General features: G+C 44.4%; 1 protein-coding gene and 1 non-coding gene across 3 annotated transcripts in view; both read right to left on the bottom strand.

Annotated features, from left to right (window-relative positions):
• Positions 1-18,731, bottom strand: part of cnksr3 (cnksr family member 3) — a 67,996-nt gene extending 49,265 nt beyond the window's left edge. For both annotated transcript variants that reach the window (XM_042333049.1, XM_042333047.1), the window contains exon 1: positions 18,546-18,731. In XM_042333049.1, coding sequence (XP_042188983.1) covers positions 18,546-18,597 — 52 coding nt within the window. In that variant the 5' untranslated portion in view covers positions 18,598-18,731. The remainder of the gene's footprint in view (positions 1-18,545) is intronic.
• trnav-cac lies at positions 17,037-17,110 on the bottom strand. The gene has a single exon. It is a non-coding gene; the product is annotated as a tRNA-Val (tRNA).
• Positions 18,732-22,296: the final 3,565 nt, after the last annotated feature.

Here is a 22,296-nt window from a genome sequence, read left to right on the forward strand (position 1 = left end):
CTGCTAGTCTGAGCTTTATAAAGTGGTAGAATCAGAGTAAATTATGGCACAGGTGGCCATCAAGATGACTTGTGGCTCAGACCCTCCACTGCAGTGATCCACTTTATAGAGGAACAATTTAAATGAGAATACAACATGTATTTAAAATGTTGGGCAAGTTTCCTTACTCCACACACCTCTATTTACTTAACAGTAAGTAGGAGCCCGGTTGTTAGTCGATAGGCAGATCACTTTTCCGGGGATAATAATCCTTATAAAAAAAACTCAATAATAATTTGGTCACTCAATCCACGACTGTTTGTGGGACACTGCTGTGCGCACTCGGTTGCCGCGTTTCGCCCACAATTATACAGTCAATTCACCTTACAGTATATTTTGTGAAGCGCTTTGAGACGTCTCGAAGACGTGAAAAGCTCCATTTCAAATGCAAGGATTATTATATATAGCGCCTTATCACATTGTCATAGAAATATTTCAAAGCGTTTTATGGGATATACTATAAAGTGTAGTAACAGTATTTGTAGGCAAACAGCAGCACACAACAACATCCTATGCACAGCCAGGAGATGAACCTTCTATCTGGGGATTGTTGGCCAGGATACCAAGAGAAACTCCCTTTTCTTTTTCATATTTGGTACAACGGTTTGCTGAGGGTGGATGGCATTCACAGAACCATATGCCAGCAATAAAGGCTTTAGGAGGGGAGAAGTATTTTAAGGTTCTTATCACTGTAAATGCCCTCTCTTATTATTGCAAATAGTAGTTCATGTAAATTAGCTGCTGCTTGTGACTTTGGGAGAAATAGTTAACTCTGGAGTAATGGCTGGTTAGTGCAGATCTGGAGAGTAATGGAAACTGTGGAGGGAATTCAAAGCTATGTTTTGGACATTGATCTTGAAATTGTAAACCATACCAGGTTGAATTACAGCCTTCCGCATCTGTTTAAATTGGGGAGGGGAAGGGAGAGCACTGCATTGAAGAGAACAAGCTAAGTGTCTGAAGTGCATTTCACAACAACAAACAATAACAGCGTGCATTTATACAGTGCCCTTCACACGATGTAGCATCCTGGAGCGCTTGACAGTGGTGGAGTCTAACACCGAGCCAGAGGGAGAGCGAGGTTACCATAAGCATGATCAAAAAGGAAGGTCTTTAGGCAGGATTTTAAAATGGGAGTCGGGACAAGGTGGAGAGATTGAGGGATAGAGTTACAGGGTATAGTGGCTGAAGGCACGGGCGCTGATGGTGGAGAGGAGGGTACGAGGGCCAAACCGGAGACCAAATAGTAGTGCAAATTACTTTTGCAAGAATTAACAGGAGGTCACCCAAGCAGTCATGTCAGGAGGAAGAGTTAGTTGCAGCTTATTTGTTTTAATAATAAAGCTTGAACAAGCAAACTAAATATGATATTCAACATCTCATCTGAAGGGTAACACATCTGACACCCGCTCCCTCCATAATCCGTAAGTGCTATGTTTCTGGAAGGGAAACACAAAAATGTTGCTTATGTGACCCCGCAGACATTTCTCAGATGGGGCAAAGGGTTGAACCACCTCATTGATGGATAACACTACGCCCTAGCTGCAGGTCCCAGTGTGGGAGAGACTGAAGGGAATCTGTGTGCACAAGTTTCTTGGCGGGGTTTCAGACCCACATGCTTGTGATGCAAAATGAGCTCACCTTTGCCTTGTCAATGTTACTCTATGGATGCCAGAGGCAAAGTTGAGCTTTTTGCTAGCACAACTGCTGAATTGTTTTGTACACGACAAAGGTGACTTCTTTTCAAATGTTGAGTAACTATTGCATTGGAGCTGACACTCCGAAGTGTGCTCCTGGGGGAGCGCTGCATTGTTGGAGATGCCTTCCTTCAGAGCAGTCGCTTAAACAGTGGATCTCCCTGGCTGTTCAGATGAATGTTACATTACTATTTGGGGACTGTTGGACAGCACCCCAGGAGAAACTCCCTCGTCTCAAAAAGAAAAGGGAGTTTCTCCTGATGTCCTGGTCAACAGTCCCCAAGTAGTAATATTAATCCTTGCATTGATACAGCGCCTCATCTTTGATAGATTTTTGGTAGGTCAGAAGGGATATGGGGAGGTAAAGTGGGAAAATGGAATTGAAAGGATGGGTTGAGTTACAGATCAGCCATGATCTAATTAAATGGCAGAATAGGCTTGAAGGCTGGAATGACCTACTCCGGTTCCTATGTTCCTATCCTTTAACAGAATATATTGTAAAGTGTATATATTGTAGACTGTATATTCTTTGGGTGAAACGTGGCAGCCACTGGCACTCAGACAGACGTCCCACAAACAATCCTGGATTGAGAAAATTGGTCATTCACTTCTCATTTCTTTTTGGGACATTGCTGTGCACAATTTGACTTTCAGGTCCACTTACAAATAGGCCCTATACTTTACAGTAAATTCTGTCAAGTACATTTTGACAATGTGATAAGGTGCTATGCAAGGATTATTATTGTGTCAAATGCACGGATTATTACAGTATATAGCTGAAAAGTGGTGTCCTTTCAATGTGGTGGTACACAACATTTCTGTGCAGAATTTCCCCTCTTTTGCATTGAGGGAAAATTCAACACGGGTGGAAATATTAGGAAGCCGGTTTGCTGGAGTATTTCTGCTCGATAAAAGTTGTATTCAATTGGAGGGTTGCATAGAAAACCAATACACAGAAACTGGGTGGCACAGGTTGCTGTCTGTTCATGTCTGGGACTTTGCGCTTGGGCTCTGTGCAGCAGTAATAAAGTCTCTGATAATATAGGAATCATTTGGAAGGTTTCAGCTCAGCTCCTAATTTGTCAGGAGTCCATTAAATTCTAGCATAACAGTGGCTATAATTTAATGCTAAATTGTCAAAAATACTTGTTGAAAACGCAACTAAAATACAGCAAATTGCATTTAACTCCCCTCACACAAGGTAGTGTCCCAGACCATCTGTTGCCTAAGTTGTCATATGTAGAATCATAGGATCCTACAGCACAGAAGGAGGCCATTCGTCCCATCGTGCCTGTGCCAGCTCTTTGAAACAGCTACCCACTAGTCTCCCTCCCCTGCTCTTTCCCTGTATCCTTGCAAATTTCTCCTTTTCAAATAACTATCCAATTCCCTTTTGAAAGCTATTATTGAATCTGCTTCCAGGCAGTGAATTCCAGACCACAACAACTCATAGGAACATGAGTACTTGGTATTTAGGTTTTGAAATTACCCATGATGATCATACAACTTAGTTCAATTAAGACTGTGTTGGGAGAGTAGATTTAAGTTACGGGATGTAATTCATTTCCCAGATATTTTCCAGATTTCTTCCCTGAATAAAGAAGCGACATTTTGCTAATCTGTAATTTATCCCTTCTGGAAAATACACACAACCTCAGTTGGACAAGTTACAACTTGCATATATCTAATCTGACTTTCCCCTTTATAAACAGGAGTAGGCTATTTAGCCACTCGAGCCTGTTCTGCCATTCTATAAGATGATGGCTGATCTGCACCTCAAGTCCAATTACCCACCCTTGGTTGATATACCCTGATCTAACAAATATCTCAATTTACTGCTGCTTTTAATGCAGGGTCTGATGTCCACAATGTAATGGTTGTACTTTGAATTGATCATGTTTAAGCTGGCCACAAGGCATTCAGCATGACTTCCAAACTTCATATCCAGCCATGCTGCACATCACCTGTCACCTCTCCCAAACCTATTGTTAAACTATAGCCCCGACCGGGCCACTACATTGCACTACCTCCATCCGACATCTTGTGGAGTCCTGTAGCTTATTTGTTAGAGCACTCACCTCGCAAGCGAGAGGACCTGGGTTCAATTATCAGGCAGGGCAAAACATTGGGCAAGTTTCCTTACTCCACATGCCTCTGTTTACCGAGCAGTAAGTAGGAACCCGGTTATTAGTAGATTGGTGGATCGCATGACTGTTTGTGGGACGCTGCTGTGCACAATTGACTGCAGCGTTTCACCCACAAAACATGCAGTCAATTCACTTTACAGTATATACTGTAAAGCGTTTTGAGACGTCTCAAAGACGTGATAAGGCACAATATCAAAGCAAGGATTATTAGTATATGGTTATCATAGCAGTCTTGGCTCTAGTTTAGAAGATTATGGCTCCACACTGAACAGACAAAGATTACACCGCCTAGGGGGGTTTGGAGTGGGGTGAACATCCTTTGGATACAAGTTAAATGGAGGTCCAATCTGTAAAGGTGGATGTTATCACATGATAAGACTGTATTCAAAAAGAGAAGTTGTTCTCTCCAGTGTCCTCGCTGTCAATTGATCATTTACCTAGTGGTAGTTAACGTGGCTGGCCATTTGCTGACACAATTCACTGCACATGACTTGACTAAGTCAAGTGAAGTTCTAATGTGGAAAAAAAGTGCTATCAAAATGCATGGTTTTCTTTACATCTATATGTACACACGTCCTTATTGACCTAAACATTCATTTTTACTAGATTTGATTTGGCAGGAAGCTTGTGTTACCTGATGCATATTGTAGTTACCCTGATATGCTGTAGTTAGTGACCCAGTCCTCTGTCACCCACCCACACAGACCCTGGTTCTGCTAGCAGGATCAATTAATCTGAAATAATAATAATCCTTGCATTTGATCTAGTGCCTTATCACGTCTTCAAGATGACTCAAAGTGCTTCAATGAATATACTGTAAAGTAAATTGCCTATATTTTGTAGGCGAAATGCAGCAGCCAATTGCACACAGCAATGTCCCACACACAGTCATAGATTGAGTGACTATTATTTTTAAAAGAATGAAGGGATTATTCCCCCAAGTAAAATGATCCACCAATTGACTAACAACCAGGTTCCTGCTTACTGCAAACAGAGATGCGTGGAGTAAAGAAACTTGCCCAACATTTCATCCTGCCCAGGAATCAAACCTAAGACCTCTCGCTTGCGAGGCGAGTGCGCACTACAGTACACTGCACTACAGGACTCCAAGCAAACCTTTTTGTGCAGTTAAACAAAATTGCTTTCTTTTAAGATATAGTTTTGATTAATCAGGTAGTAATGCAGTAAAGGACGAGTTGGATCTAATCCTAAACAAATTTGTTAGAAACCGCAAGTGTTTTTTCCTTATCTAACCTCATTAAAACTGCCTGTTGCATCCCATTGCCAGATGCTGTAACATTTCAATTCTATTGCCCTGCTGTCTATTCACTTTGTAATCTTCTTTTATGATTTAATCTACCACATTAAAGCCTCTGTCATCAAAAGTATGAACAAATACACATGGATGCTTCAGAAGTAATAACATCTCTCATACAGTACATTCGTCTCACAGACCAAACCAGTCATTTTAGTTTTGTATAGTAGTCTCTCTCACACATGTCCAATGCAGTAACCTGTTGAGGGCATTCCTGAAGCTGTAAATTAACTATTGTATCTCTTTGTTAAACAAGCATTAAACCAAGTTGTCTTAACCGCATTCTAGCTGACCACACATACGTGAAGATACGTGCTCCAGTCTAATGTTGGTTCATATCAGTTTAGATAAATGTAGATTGACTTTCAAAACTATTTCAGAATTGAGTCTCTCGCTAGGCTCGCGTTGGCTCAGTTGAGTGTCAAGCCTCGCTCAGTTGGTAACACTTTTGCCTCTTGTTGGTTCAAGCCCTCTTCAGGACTTTGAACTTGGAATCTAGGTCAGAATACAATGCAGATCCAGGGAAGCAGCTGAAATGGGGGGAGGTGGAGGGGCCAGATGCGGCTCATGGGCCACCAATTGAACCATCATGATCAATAGAATCTTACAGCACAGAAGGAGGCCATTTGGGCCATTGTGCCTTTTATATTTTTATTTTGCCATTTTGTTGGAGTGGTGGTAGGAATGCTATATGCTATAGTGGAGGCCTGTAGTTTAGTGGTTAGAGCACTTGCCTCACAAGCAAGAGATACTGGATTTGATTCCCAGGTAGGGCGAAATGTTGGGTAAGTTTCCTTCCTCCACACGTTCACCTAGTAGTAAGTAGAAACTCGGTTGTTAGTCAACTGACAGATCATTTTTCTGGGGGTAATAACAACAACAACAAGATTGCATTTACAGAGTGCCTTTCACTTCGGAGGACGTCCCAATCGCTGGACAGTTGGGTCAGGACCCGAACAGGGGGGAACTGGTCAGGGTGAGTGGAGGGAAGAGAGGAAGCGAGGAGGGAGTGGAGAGTCGAAAGCGGAGCTGAAGGCACAGTTAAAGAGAAAATAAACCTTCAAAATGAATAAATAAAGAATTTGGTCACTCAATCCATGACTGTTTGTGGGACACTTCTGTGTACAATTGGCTGCCACGTTTTGCCCACAAAATACAGTCAATTCATTTTGCAGTATATTCTGTGAAGCACTTTGAAACGTCTCAAAGACAATATCAAATGCAAGGATTATTATCATTATATATTATATAGTTGACTTCAGTTCTCTCTCTAAAACAAAGGATTGGGCACAGCTGTGGACCACCCTCACAATATGGGTGAACATATTCCTCTAATAGCCAAAATCAAATTTAATGAGAATTTTTAACTTCAAAATAATAGTCATGATTAGCTGCTCTCCAGTCAAATAAAACCTCTCCTATTATTATCTTCTGCCCATTTCTTCCCTCTTGAAAGTGCAGAATCTTGCTGGAGTATGATTCCATGGGCGCCTGTTATCTAGTTCTGTAGGATGTTCATGTGTGAGGTTAGACAGCAAGTACCAGCAGACTTATCAAGGAGGAAAGGCAGCACAACAGAGCCACTTCCTACTCTCATCCCAACTTCCCACAAACATGCACTTTCCAGCGAGGATCAATAGATATCAATCAGGAAGAGGAAAGATGTTTTTTTCCACATCTGCTGTTCAGGGGAGAGGGGTGGTGGGGTGGGAAGATGGTGTGGGGGGGGGAAAAAGAGTACTAAAGCCAATTCATAACCAATAGAGACTGGAACCCGAACCTGAAACTTTACAGTTCACATGAATTAGTGTTTATCCACTGAGCCATCAAGGTACACATGAATGAAAATATTTTTTGCATTTATATAGCCCCTCACACGGGGTATCATCCCAAAGGGCTTGATAGTGGCGGAGTCTGACCCTGAGCCAGGGGGAGAGGGAGGAGGGAGGTGACCGTAAGCATGATCAAAAAAGGAATGTCTTTATGCAGGATTTGAAAGTGGGGAGGGAGGGGCAAGGCGGAGGGAATGAGGGAGAGAGTTCCAGAGTTTCGGGGCATAGTGGCTGATAGCACGGCCACCAATGGTGGAGCGGAGGGGACAAGGGACTGAAATGGGAGTCCACTACCACATCTCCTTGGCTCGGAAGCAGGAGTCTTTCTTAGATGGATGAATGTTTACACATTTTGAGTTCTGTGCCTCCCTCAAGACCCTCCTCTTCAACTGTGCCTTTGATTACTCTCCTTCCCTTCCTGTTCTCCCCAAATGCCGACCCCCCAGCTCGGATCCGAAACACTGATTGTCCAGCACCTTGGGAAGTCCTCCTAATGTGAAAGGCGCTATACACATGTAATTTGGTTGTTGTTAAAGATCCCATGACAGTATTCAAAATAAGGAAGTTTTTTCCTGGTGTCCTGGCCAACAATCCTCCAAATTCACTTCATGGCTCTTTGTGGGACATTGCCATATGTTTGCCTACAAAATAATAATGACAATCCTTGCATTTGATATAGCGCTTTATCACGTCTTTCGAGACGTCTCAAAGCGCTTCACAGGATATACTGTAAAGTGAATTGATTGTATATTTTGTGAGCGAAACACAGCAGTGAATTGCACACTGCAGTGTCCCACAAACAGTCATAGATTGAATGACCATATTATTATCATCATCATGTATTTTTTTGAAGGGATTATTACCTCCGGAAAGGTGATCGGCCAATCGGCTAAAACGGGATTCCTACTTACTGCTAAGGTAAACAGAAGCGTGCAGAGTAAGGAAACTTGCCCAACTTTTCACCCTACCTGGAAATCGAACCCAGGTCTCTCGCTTGCGAGGCGAGTGCTCTAACCACTGAACTATAGGAATCCAAAATACACAGTCATTTGTATCCTGGGAAGCTCTGTGAGATCTCTCATCACTGAACATGAGGAATCCCAGACCCAGTGATTGGTCTATCCCTCAATTTCGGCTACTGAGCCAGGCTGCTTGGTCCACCAATGCACAAGATTATCGAGGACTATAACTGCCAAAGGATCTTACAAAAGGTTGCAAACAATTTAAGTAATTTGTATTGTCACTCTAATGAAGACCACACAAAAGACATCTGGTGTTTTGGGCTTGGAACTACAACATGGGAGCAGGAATTCCATTGTCTTTTTCATAAATTGCAAACAGATTTGAACAACAAAGAAACCAATTGAGAAATACAAAGGTAATAGTGTACGCATTAACCCTTTAGTTCAGCAACTGTAACACCGGATTTTTTCATTATTACTAGACATAAGATTTTGAAGTCTCCTTATCCAAAAGGAGTTATTTCCCTACCTACCTGCCCGTACCCTCCGTTCCTCTGGCTCCGGTCTGCTCCACGTCCCCCGCCCCAACCGCCCTACTATCGGTGGTCGGGCCTTCAGCCTCTCAGCCCCAGGCTCTGGAACTCCATCCCCCAGTGCCTTCGCCTTGCTTCCTCCCTTTCCTCCTTCAAGGCCGGTCTCAAAACCTTTCTCTTTGACCGTGCCTTCAGCTCCCCTCTCGACTCTCTTCCTCCTCCTCGCTCCCTCCCTTCCCTCCCCTCACCCTGACCATTTCCCCCTCCTCGCTCCCTCCCTTCCCTCCCCTCACCCTGACCATTTCCCCCCTGCTCGGGTCATGACCCAACTGTGCAGCGCCTTGGGACGTCCTCCTGACGTGAAAGGCGCTCTATAAATGGAATCTTGTTGTTGTTGTTGTTGTTATTTCAGAAAGAAGGGGCTCTTTGCCTCACATTATAACAACAACTTGCATGTATATATCCCTGAATGACCAGCGCGTTTCGACATTGTCCCGACGTGAAAGGCACTATATAAATATAATTTTGTATAGGGACATGTAGGAGGCTGGAGCCAGTTGAGCTGAGGCAGCGGTTAGTGGGTTGGGGAGTAAGCAGGTCAAAGAGGTAGGCATAAAGGGAATGTGAGGATCTTGAAATCGATCCGTTCGGCAAGAGGAAGCTAGTGGAGCACAGCTAGAACTGAAGTGATGGGGGTACGGAGTTCAGTGCGGGTGAGTCTGTGAGGATTGTATTGCAGACAGTGGAGGCAAATACACGAGGTATCCTTTGTCCCCTGTGCTTTATTATAGGCTCTTAGATCAGAATCTTCATACAGGCCAATTGCAATGCTACTAAAGATTGTTTTTAGAGTTTTCACATGAACAGACTACCAAAATCAAACTGGGGAGGTGTACAGGGTTACACCCAGGTTTGAAGCAATGGGGGAGGAGAGAGACAGAATTGTGATCTGCACTTTGCTGCTACGAGCAGAGGGGGTGACTTATAAACACAGCATTAAACTAAATGAGTGGAGGGAAGTTGGAAATGTATAATCCACTGCCCAACAGTTCTTTGAGATGTTTTGAAGCTATAGGCGCTACCTCAAATGTATGATGATAAAATAATTTGCACATGAATCCGGTACATTTCAGCTATTCCAAAACAGTTGCATATGAAGAGAATCCATCAGATTCAGAACTGGATGTGGGTTTCAGCAAGTACTAGCAAAGCATTTCTAAGACTTGTAAAACCTGAAAAACACACAGTATACTTCTTTGGGTTGTGCCATTCATTGCCTTTTTTTAAATGAGCTGAAGAAGTTGCAAACAAAGTACAGCTATAGCCTTTTCAAACACTATTAACACAGACATTAATTATGAAATAAGGTTTTCCAAGCCTTGAGGCAGGGTACACAAATCTATACTTCCAATCCAAAATAAGGTATGTCTTGAACAGTGAATACAGCAATATCCCACAAACAGTGTGTATTATTTACTATCCATCCAATTCTCTTCCCACCTCCAAAATAAATTCACTGTTCTACCTGGTACATACATAGGAACAACAACAAAATTACATTTATAGAGCTCCTTTCACGTCAGGAGGACATCCCAAAGCACTGAAGTCAGATGTCGGGGCCCGAGCATGGGGGAGGGGTGGGGGAGGGGTGAGGGAAGGCAGAGAGGTGGGAGGGAGACCAAAGGCACGATGGTCTTGAGACCGACCTTGAAGGAGGCGAGGGAGGAGCGAGGAGAAGGGACCGTGAGATGGAGTTCCAGAGTGTGGGGGCAGAGAGGCTGAAAGCCCGGCCACCGATGGTAGGGCGGGTCGGGAGGGAAACATGGGAGCAGGCCAGAGCCTGATAAACGGAGGGAGCGGGCAGGTTGGTAGGGAGTCAGCAGGTCAGAGAGGTAGGAGGGGGCAAGGCCATAGATGACCTTAAAGGTGAGGACGAGGATCTTGAACTCGATCCTCTGGGGGATGGGGAGGCGAGCGGCAGTAAGTAGGAACCTGGTTGTTAGTCAATTGGTGGATCCAATTCCAGGGGTAGCAATCACTTTTAAAAATAAAAAAAATAATTTGGTCCATCAATCCATGATTGTTCGTGGGACACTGCTGTGCACAATTGGCTGCTGCGTTCGCCCACAAAATATAGTCAATTCACTTGACAACGTATTCTGAAGCACCTTGAGACGTCTTGAAGACATAAGGCGCCAAACCAAATGTAAGGATTATTATAAAACCACAATCACACGTGGCTGCAACAACAATAAAATAATCCCAGCCCATTCCATAGACAGCCCCATGTTAAAATGTGTCAAATAGCTCCAGAGGTTTTCTGTAAAGCGCAGTCACTATTTGGTGGTAAAATGCAGCAGGCAATTTGCACTCAACAATGTCTCACAAATAGCCTTGAAGTGAATGACCTATGTTATCTGGGAGATTGTTGGATGGGGCACCGAGAGAAACTTCCTTTACTCTTATATAACACTGCATTGTCAAAGGTGGTGTCTTTCAGATAAGATATTAAATCAAGGTCTTGTCTGACAGTTCAGGTGGACATAATAAGTCCCATGGCACTATTCAAAGAGTTTCCTCCTCACCCCACCCTTGCCAACAATCCCCTCAGTTAAAGTTGGCCCGTATATCACGTTTTTTTGTGGGACGTTGCTGTGCACAAATTGCCTGCCACATTTGTCTACAAATGCAGTGCAGTGACTACATTTCACAGTAAAAAAAAGACTGATGTGCTTTCAAATGTTTTGATAATGTGATAAAACGCTACACCAAATGCAACTTTTTTTTCCACTAGGGCCCTTAATACAGGATTCTGCATCCATTTTTTATATTATACCTAGTTTAAAATTGTGCTCTTTGATGCACATTTTTATGGAGGAGGGTGACTGAAAGCATAGTCGAAGAGGAGGTTCTTTAGAACGGTCTTGAAGGTGGCAGGGGAGGGGATGAGATGGAGGGACTGAGAGATGGAGTTCCAGAGCATGAGGACAGAGTGCCAATGGTGGGGAGGGCGAGTCGGGGGACGTGAAGCAGGTCAGAGTCCGCTGAGCGGAGGGGGCGGGCAGTTTGGTAGGGGGTTAGGAGGTGGCAGAGGCAGGGGTGAGCAAAACCGTGGAGGGCTTTGAAGGTGAGGACCACAATCGTAAACTGTATCCTCTGTGTGATTGGAAGCCAGTGAAGTCAGACAAGGATGGGGGTGATAGGGTCACAGAGATTGGTGCGGGAGACGACACAAGCTACAGATTTGTGGATGATCTGTAGCCTATGGAGGAAGGAGTCAGGGAGGCCGACAAGCAGAGAGTTTGCGTAGTCGAGCCTGAATGTTATGAATGCCTGTTTGAGGGTTTCGGTGGCCTGAGCGATGAGACAGTGGCAGAGCCGAGCGATGTTGCGGAGGTGGGGGAAGGCAGAGCAGGACATGGCACAGATGTGGAGTAGAAAGGATAGTTAAGGGTCAAACAAGACTCCAAGATTCTGGACTGGCTCAGTGAGGTGGAGGTTGCATCCTTGGATGGTGATGCTGTCAGTGCCTGAGGTGTGGAGGCGCTGACGTGAGCCAATCAGGATTCCAATTTGGGTATTTGTTTACCTCAAAGGGAGCCCCACTTCTTGTGAGATCAAAGTAGATATATATATATATACATACACACACATACATATGTAAAAACACAAAATATCTAAAAATAAATACTCTCAATTAGAAACAATCTTTCAAGTCAGAATACAGACCCCTGACTGTCCAGCGACTTGGGACATCCTCCTGACATGAAAGGCGCTATACATGTAATTTTGTTGTTGCTGTACAGCTGGTCAATTTCAGACTAAATGTATCCAGTTCCATTGGCCGGAGGATCTTGATAATCATTGAAAATAGTTACTTTAAACTGTCATTTTTATATTCAACTATATTCAGCTCAGTATATATTCAGACCTGTATATTCAAGCTATATTCAGTAAGGTATTATAAAAGCAACGTAAGTTGCTCTCAGACAAGGCTACAGTATGGGTATAACAACAACATGCTTTTATACAGCAGTCGCGTCCCAGAGCGCTTGACTGTGGTGGAGCACGACGCTGAACTGGTGGGGAAGTGAAAAGGAAGGTCTTCAGGCGCGACCTGAAGAAGGGGAAGGAAGGGACAAAGCGGAGGGAAGAGGAAGAGTTTCAGGACACAGTGGCTGAAAGCACGGCCACTGATGGTGGAACGGAGGGCACGAGGGACATGCCAGTGGAGCAGAGGCAGCAGGGAGTGGGTTGGGGAATAAGCAAGTCGGAGAGGTAGGGAGGTGCCAGGGCATGAAGAGATTTGAAAACTGGTGCAAGGATCTTGAAATCAATCTGTTCGGTGATAGGGAGCCAGTAGAGCCTGGCTAGAGCTGGTGTGATGGGGTGACGGAGTTTAGCGCAGATGAGTATGTGGGCGGCAGAATTTGTAATCAGTTGGATTTTGTGCATGGTGGTGATGGGGAGACCCGGCGACAAATGCCCTCATGCCCCTATGCTCTGGTGGGGGGACGATTTTCAGGGGATTCACTCCCTCCCAACAGCCCCTCACCACCAATATTCTCCTCTTCTCTGAGGATAGGGTTGACTTTTCCGCCGTCCACAGGTGCCCAAAAAGTCATTATTCACGTTCAAGGTTTAGCAAGTTATTTCACCATTGGTGTCATCACAGCTGAACTAATTTTATCCTCAACAACATCCCACAACTTCCATGAGACATCTCAAAGCGCTTCACAGAATATACTGTTAAGTGAATTGACTGTGTGGGCAAAACGCCAATTGCACACAGCAGTGTCCCACAAACAGTGGTGGATTGAGTGACCAAATTATTATTATTATTTATTTATGAAGGGATTATTTCCCCCAGAAAACCGGTGCACCAATCAACTGGCAACCGGGTTCCTACTTACTGCTCAGTAACCAGGAGCGTGTGGAGTAAAGAAATTTGCCCAACGTTTCACTCTGCCCAGTAATTAAACCCAGGTCCTGTCGTTTGCGAGTAGAGTGCTCTAACCACAGGACAGAAAGTCAACTGTTGAGAATTGGAGAAGAAGCAAGTGACAGCATAGAATATATAGACAAGGTGAAAAGTACTGGCAGTTCTCAATCAAAAGGGTAGATCACTTAGATCACAAAGATATTTCAACATCCGAATACACAGACTTGTCAAAATGGAACTCTAAGCAGATAATGCGAAGTTCTTGAACAATACATTTTTTTCTATTATAGATGGGTAATCCCTACCCACAGGATTTGGGAGGCAAGAGAGTTCCTGGGATAAAGGAGTGGATCTTTTTCTTCCCTCTCCAGTTATTTCCTTTGTTCAAACAACAATGTTTACCATTGGAAAGTTGTTTGGATTCATGTCAACCCAGCTTCAAATGGAAGTTAAAGAGCAGGGTTAAGGTGCACTGTGTCATGCCTACATGATGAGAACGCAGAAAGCTAGAGAAAAGTTCATGGGAATAATTTGCTCTCAAAAGTACAGTTGGATACTTCAAAGTATTTTTTTAAATATATAATAAGAGAAAGAGTTTTCTATATTTTATCAGCAAACTGCAATTTGGTATTTGTCAGTCACACCAAAACAAATCCAGAGTTTCACAAAGTGCACGGGTCACATTACAAATCTGTAGAAATATTTGAACCTCCAGTGAAAGTACTTAAGAGTTACACTCCGCATAGATTTCACAAGGTTGGCTGAGAAAGATTTTGTTTCAAATTAGTGGGAATACATCAGCGCTAAATGATTCAACTCATGAACCTCTTGAATCTCTTTGTTAAATATTTAAAAAAGTGACCTTTATGTTGAATTGCAGAACTCTGGCGTGAATCCAGGTTAGCAGAAATTCCAACAACTCGGGGTGACCATAAGCCTTGCTTTCATAAATTAGGCAAATAACTGACAACTGAAAGTTTACTTTATAAGTTAGCTTTTACAACATTATACTGAGGAACTGGTCACTGAAAAGAATTTTGGCAAAAACAACCACATTTAATTACACTGTAGTTCACTTCAAAATGGTCTGCTGGAAATAGACCATAGTTAATGGGTTGATAGCTCGCTTTCTCTCTCTTCTCCACCGCCCCACCTCTCTCATTCTCCCCCTCCCACCCAATCCAAACATCTATGAACCCACATACAATACTTGGGATTCATCTCTGGTATGTTTAGAAAGTTGTTCAGCAGCAGTAAACTCAAATAGTTCAGTAATCAGAGAAGACAATAACACTCACGCACACATACATACTCTCTCTCTCTTTCTACAGCTGCTGAGAATTTGGGAACATTTTATCCACTCCCCCACCTGAAAATAGCTGGTGGAATCGGCTAACACACGCAGATGTGCACTGCTTCGTCAAAGTTACTGGAATCTTCAGAGGTGATAAGACAATACCAGCAGAAACAGATGGAGGGAGGGCTTCATAAAAGATTTTAGGGAAAATTTGGTCCCCTCTTCAAGTCATGTTAAAAGCACAGAGTCCAAATTGATAATAATAATCAGCCTTGCATTTGATAAAGCGCCTTATCTTATCTTCGAGACATCTCAAAGCACTTCACACAATGCATTGTGTATTTTGTGGGCAAAACACAGCAGCCCATGCACAAAAACAGTTGTGGATTGAATGACCAAATAATTATTATTTTTATTTAAGGGAATATTACCCCCACAAAAGTGATCTGCCAACGACTAACAACTGGGTTCCTATTTACTGCTAGGTAAACAGAGGCCTATGGAGTAATGAAACTTGCCCTGACCGGGAAGCGAACCAGATCTATCGCTTAGATATTTTGGCCACTTTAAAAAAAAGTTAAATAACTCTACAGTATATATGCACCAACAACCAACATTTTAAACAGCGCCTTTCATGTTGGGAGGACAAGGCACTGGATAATCAGGGATTTGGACTCGAGCAGGAGGTTGGGATCAGGAGGGGTGGAGGGCAGGGGTAGGGGGCTGACCGAAGGCACGGTCAAAGAGGACAGTCTTGAGACGTGCTTTGAAGGAGGCAAGAGAGGGAGCAAGGCAAAGGACTGTTGGATGGAGTTCCAAAGGGTGGTGTCAGAGAGGCTGAAGGCCCGACTGCCGATGGTGGGGCGAGCTGGGCGGAGGTCAATCAGCCATATTGTTAACATATTATTATCACCAGAGCTAACAATAAGCCTTGCTTTTGAAATAGCACCCTTCATGGAAAATTGGCTCTATGGCACCTTCACAAATATGCCCACTTCTCTTCCCCCCACCCTCTCTCTGGAAGCAACATTGAAAAGTCAGTGAAAATATACAGTCAATTAACTTTACAGTATATTATATGAAGTGTTTTGAGATGTCTCGAAGACGTGACAATCCTTGCATTATGTCAAATGCAAGGATTATTTTTATTATGTGGAGAGGGCATCTGAAAGTGCTCAGTGGCTTACTTTCTTCTTATTTAGAGAGCGAGTCATTGATCAGTCTTTCTCTCCTCCTCCAAACCAAACCCTGGGAATAATGAAGTCAATGGCACCATCCCTCGCAGTCTAACCTGGGACCTTCCCAAACTGTGTGACTCAATGTCAAACTAAATTTAACCACTGAACCAGCAGTAATAATATTAACCCTTGCATTTGATATAGCACCTTATCACGTCTTCGAGACGTCTCAAAGCGCTTCACAGAATATACTGTAAAGTGAATTGACTATAGTTTGTGGGCGAAACGCGACATCCAATTGCACACAGCAGTCTCCCACAAGCAGTGTCTGAGTGACCAAATTATTTTTTTTTGAAGGATTATTACCCCCAGAAAAGCAATCCACTAATCGACTAACAACCGGAATCCTACTCGCTGCCAGGTAATCGAACCCAGGTCCTCTCGCTTGCGAGGCGAGTTCTCTAACCACTGAGCTACAGTACTCCAAATACAAGATATAAAAACATTGTGTCCACTTCACAGACAGTTCCAATGCTCCCTAAGAAAACAAACCCTCTTCTCAGTTGCTCATTCCATCCAGAAAGGTTTTGACAGTCTATTTACATTGTTTAAGCAAACAGAGTGTGGTTGCAATGTGTGTGTGTGTACACTTTCACAAGAGAGAAAGATAAGCTGGGTTACCAGAGTGGTCTGAATAGCTCAGAACTTGTTCCCATGGAAAAAAACTGACTCACAACTATTTTTCCACAGAAAACCCACAACATGCAGGAGGGAAGGTGTAAGCGGTAATGATATTTAATAATTGCATTTGATATAGCGCCTCATCACGTCTTTGAGGCATCTCAAAGTGCTTCACAGAATATACTGTAAAGTGAATTTACTGTATATTTTGCGGCAAAACTCAACAACCAATTGTGCACAGCAGTGTCCACCAAACAGTTGTAGATTGAGTGACCAATTTATTATTCATTATTTATTTATTTTGAAGGGATTATTACGCCTGGAAAAACGATCTGCCAGTTGACTAACAACCGGGTTCCTATTCACCGCTAAGTAAACAGAGGCGTGTGGAGTAAGGAAACTTGCCCAATGTTTCGCTCTGCCTGGGAATCGAACCCAGGTCCACTCGCTTGTGAGGCGAGTGCTCTAACCACTGAGCTACAGAACTCTTTTTTTAATTTTGGGAGTGATTATTACCCACATAGAAGCGATCCACCAATCAATGGCATTTACACTCCTTGAGAACAGTAACATAGAAATAAAAATACCCAATAGTTAGAAAGAGACTCTCTCTACTGCGAGAGTCAGACATTTAAGAGGATAAGTTTTTATTCTGAACGCACTCATTTCTAAAGCTTTTTTTAGCTCACTTCACAAAACATTTCTAAAATCACAAAACAAATCCTGGGAAACTCACTCATGAACCTGAGACAAATAAGATAAAATAAAGCCAATTCATGTCCCCAAAGTGAGGATAAACTACTCATTTTAATTCAATTGGCCTTTAACAAACCAGAGCACACACAGACAGACACACACACACAGACACAAGACAGAGACACACACACAGACAGACACACACACAGACACACAGACAGACACACACACACACAGACACACAGACAGACACACAACACACACACAGACACACAGACAGACACACACACACACATAGACAGACACACACACACAGACAGACACAAGACAGAGACACACACACAGACAGACACACACAGACAGACACACAGAGACACACACACAGACAGACAGACACACACACACAGACACACAGACAGAGACACACACAGACACACACACACAGACAGACAGATACACACACACACACAGACAGACACAGACACAGACAGATACACACACACACAGACACACACACACACAAACACAGACAGACACACACACAGACAGATACACACACAGACACACACACAGACACACAGACAGAGACACACACACAGACAGACACACACACACACACAGACAGAGACACACACACAGACAGACACACACACACAGACAGACACACACACACAGAGACACACACACAGACAGACACACACACACAGACAGACACACACACACAGAGACACACACAGACACACACACACAGACAGACACACACACACACAGACAGACACACACACAGACAGATGCACACACACACACACACAGACAGATACACACACAGACACACACACACAGACAGACACACACAGACAGACAGAGTCAGGTGGGGGAAGAGAGGAGAAAAAGCACAACTTGGAAAGGAGACGCGGCCCAACACAAAATAAGTTTACAAAGTGAGGCAGAAGCCTTCCACATGAGGGAGAGAGAGAGGGAGAGGGAGAGAGAGAGGGAGGGAGAGAGGGAGGGAGGGAGAGAGAGAGGGAGGGGGAGAGGGAGGGGGGGAGAGAGAGAGAGAGAGGGAGAGGGGGTGAGGGAGAGGGAGAGAGAGAGAGGGGTGAGGGGACCTTTGGGATTCTCTGGAGTGGAGCTCTCTCACTCTCTCCTCTCTTCCCCCACTCCTTCCTTCCTTCCCTCTCTCTCTCTCTCTCTCCCTCTCCCTAAAACGACAAACTTCTCACCTTTAATCCACTCCACCAGTTGTTTCGGGCTCCACTTTGTGATCGGGTCCATGGGCTCTGCAGTGAAGTGCAGTTCTGAGGGACTGAGTTGGTCAGAGAACCAAACTGCAAGTGAACTGCAGGAGAGGAGAGTGTCCTCTCCCGTCTGTCTGTCCTCTCCCGTCTGTCTGTCCTCTCCCGTCTGTCTGTCCTCTCCCGTCTGTCTGTCCTCTCCCGTCTGTCTGTCCTCTCCTCTCCTGTCTGTCCGGCCCCGGGATCCCGTCTGTGGTCTCTCTCTCTCTCTCTCTCTCACTCAGTGCCTGTAGCCCCTCTCTCTCTCTCTCTCTCTCACTCAGTGCCTGTAGCCCCTCTCTCTCTCTCTCACTCAGTGCCTGTAGCCCCTCTCTCTCTCTCTCTCTCTCTCTCTCAGTGCCTGTAGCCCCTCTCTCTCTCTCTCTCTCTCTCTCACTCAGTGCCTGTAGCCCCCCTCTCTCTCTCTCTCTCTCTCTCTCAGTGCCTGTAGCCTCTCTCTCTCTCTCTCTCTCTCTCTCTCAGTGCCTGTAGCCCCTCTCTCTCTCTCAGTGCCTGTAGCCCCTCTCTCTCTCTCTCTCTCTCTCTCAGTGCCTGTAGCCCCTCTCTCTCCTCTCTCTCTCTCTCACTCAGTGCCTGTAGCCCCCCTCTCTCTCTCTCTCTCTCTCTCTCAGTGCCTGTAGCCCCTCTCTCTCTCTCTCTCTCTCTCTCTCAGTGCCTGTAGCCCCTCTCTCTCTCTCTCTCTCACTCAGTGCCTGTAGCCCCTCTCTCTCTCTCTCTCTCTCTCTCACTCAGTGCCTGTAGCCCCCCTCTCTCTCTCTCTCTCTCTCTCTCAGTGCCTGTAGCCCCTCTCTCTCTCTCTCACTCAGTGCCTGTAGCCCCTCTCTCTCTCTCTCTCACTCAGTGCCTGTAGCCCCTCTCTCTCTCTCTCTCAGTGCCTGTAGCCCCTCTCTCTCTCTCTCTCTCTCAGTGCCTGTACCCCCTCTCTCTCTCTCAGTGCCTGTAGCCCCTCTCTCTCTCTCTCTCTCACTCAGTGCCTGTAGCCCCTCTCTCTCTCTCTCTCTCACTCAGTGCCTGTAGCCCCTCTCTCTCTCTCTCTCTCACTCAGTGCCTGTAGCCCCTCTCTCTCTCTCTCTCTCTCAGTGCCTGTAGCCCCTCTCTCTCTCTCTCACTCAGTGCCTGTAGCCTCTCTCTCTCTCTCTCTCTCTCTCTCTCAGTGCCTGTAGCCCCTCTCTCTCTCTCTCTCTCAGTGCCTGTAGCCCCTCTCTCTCTCTCACACACTCAGTGCCTGTAGCCCCTCTCTCTCTCTCTCTCTCTCAGTGCCTGTAGCCCCTCTCTCTCTCTCTCTCTCTCAGTGCCTGTAGCCCCCCTCTCTCTCTCTCTCTCTCTCTCAGTGCCTGTAGCCCCTCTCTCTCTCTCTCTCTCTCTCTCAGTGCCTGTAGCCCCTCTCTCCCTCCCTCCCTCCCACGGTCCCCAGCATCAGGTTGCATCTCACAGCTGCTTCCGTCGATACTCCTCAAAGGGGAGGGATCTCTGCTCCACCCTCAGTCTGATTTGCTTCGCTATGAGCTTCATCCCACTCAGCTCCTGTTAACCCTGCAAAGCCGGGACCCTCGGGCAGGGTGGTCCGAGCTGGACAAGCAGCGGGAAAGCTCGCCGGACAGCAACACCCATGTGCGGGCTTAGCGGGTTAGACTCCAGCAGTTACCCCACCGCGCGCTCTCCTTGGGGTATCTGCTGGAGTCTAACCCGCTAACCCCCACTTTCCCCCCCCGGCGTACGTCCCCCACCCCGAGGAAAAGCGCAATATCAAATGCAAGGATTATTATTATATGAAGTGAGAGCATCTGGATAAATTAAGTGCTGGAAACAGTTTGTATATTGTCAAGGGACCGTGACACCAGTTGCTATTTTGAAATAAAGGTCACACAATTGCTTTATGTGTATTCCAACACAATAATATATTTGGCTCAGGGGATTCAAGTCTTATTTTTGTCGAATTTCAATGAATCCAAGGGAGGTACTCAGACAGATTTTCTTTCAATGTATTTGCTACACAAATATTTGAAGCCTGCAACTCATATTCAATGCGGCCTGTGTCCACAATGAATAGAAAAAACAAACCAGGTCCAAAGGGGGAACTGAAGTGAATACTTCCTGGTGCAGAAATAACAATAGGCAGGAAGCCATTGGGAGCAACATTATAATGGGTCTAATTTGTGGTATTTATAACAATAATCCTTGCTTTTGATATAGCGCCTTATCACATCTTCGAGATGTCTCAAAGCACTTTGCACAACATACTGTAAAGTGAAACAAAAACAGAAGGAGTGCAGGGTAAAAGGGAAGAACGAAAGTCACGTCGAAGAGAAGAGCAGAACTTCTTCAAGGTACTGTAAAATGAATTGATCTGTGGGCAAAAACATGGCAGCTAATTGACACAGCAATGTCCCACAAACAGTCATGGAATCAGTGATCAAATTATTATTAGTTATTCAGGGTTTTTTTGAGTAGATTATTACCCCGGGAAAAGCGATCTGCGCCGTCAGATTACTTCCTGTGGAGTAACGAAACTTACCCAACGATTCGCCTTGCCAAGAATTGAACCCAGGTTCTCTCGTGTGCGAGGCGAGTGCTGTAACCGCTGAGCTACAGGATTTCTCAACAGGATTCTTTAAAGAGTCTGAGTTGTGCATATTGGGACTCCTTCTCGTAGCCAAATATATGTCACGTTGACCCACAGGAATTTGACACAATGCACATCAGGAATGGAGTTTCTCCTGTTTGAAGGGAATCCAAACAAGAATTTTGTTTTTATCATTAATCTATTGGCTTTCATCCAGCTCTTATCATGAAGATGTAATTTCGGTTCAGTAATAATAATAATCCTTGCATTTGATATAACGCCTTATCGCGTCTCTAGACATCTCAAAGCACTTCACTGAATATACTGTAAAGTTAATTGACTGTATATTTTGGGGATGACACAGTTGTGGATTGAGTGACTAAATTATTATTATTTTTAAGTGATTATTACCCCAGGAAAAGCAATCTGCCAATCAACTAACAACTGGGTTCCTACTTACTGCCAGGTACACAGAAGTTTATGGTGTAAGGAAACTTGCCCAATGTTTTGCCCTGCTCGGGAATCAAACACAAGTCCGCTCGCTTGCGAGGTGAGTGCTCTAACCACTAAGCTACAGGACTCCACACCTGAGTAAGGTCAAAGCAGTTGAAAGTTTTGGATTCCTTCTGTGGGATAGCTTTCAAATACCCAGTCACTACACTTTACAAGAGATCTGTGTGAAATACTTGTGATTCTTTAATGCTTTATCAAATGATTGTAAAATTATTATTATTATAGCCCCTTCACTATTTTCATACGTATTTTTGCTAAATTCTTTTTGGTCCTACAGAGTTCTGTCCTTAAGAAGTTTATTGGGAAATCCTCCTGATGTGAAAGGCGATATACAAATGTAATTTTGTTATTGTTGATTGATGCCGGAGTACAGTTCAGTGGCCAAAAATGTACACTTTCCAGCAGGCAAGGCGATCGGAGTAGGAAAATCAATAGATTTTTTCGTCCACCCTAAATCAGAGATGCTGATGTAATTTGAGATGAACTAACCCAGCACAGATGGAGGAATCAAATTTGGGACATTATTGGTGAGTGTAATTCAATTTCACATGAGGAAGTGGTTTTCACGTGGGTTGAAGCTTTCATTTTGCTTTCTTAAACATT

Source organism: Callorhinchus milii, unplaced genomic scaffold (assembly GCF_018977255.1).
Source record: "Callorhinchus milii isolate IMCB2004 unplaced genomic scaffold, IMCB_Cmil_1.0 Scaffold3, whole genome shotgun sequence".
NCBI classification, from domain to species: Eukaryota; Metazoa; Chordata; class Chondrichthyes; order Chimaeriformes; family Callorhinchidae; genus Callorhinchus; species Callorhinchus milii.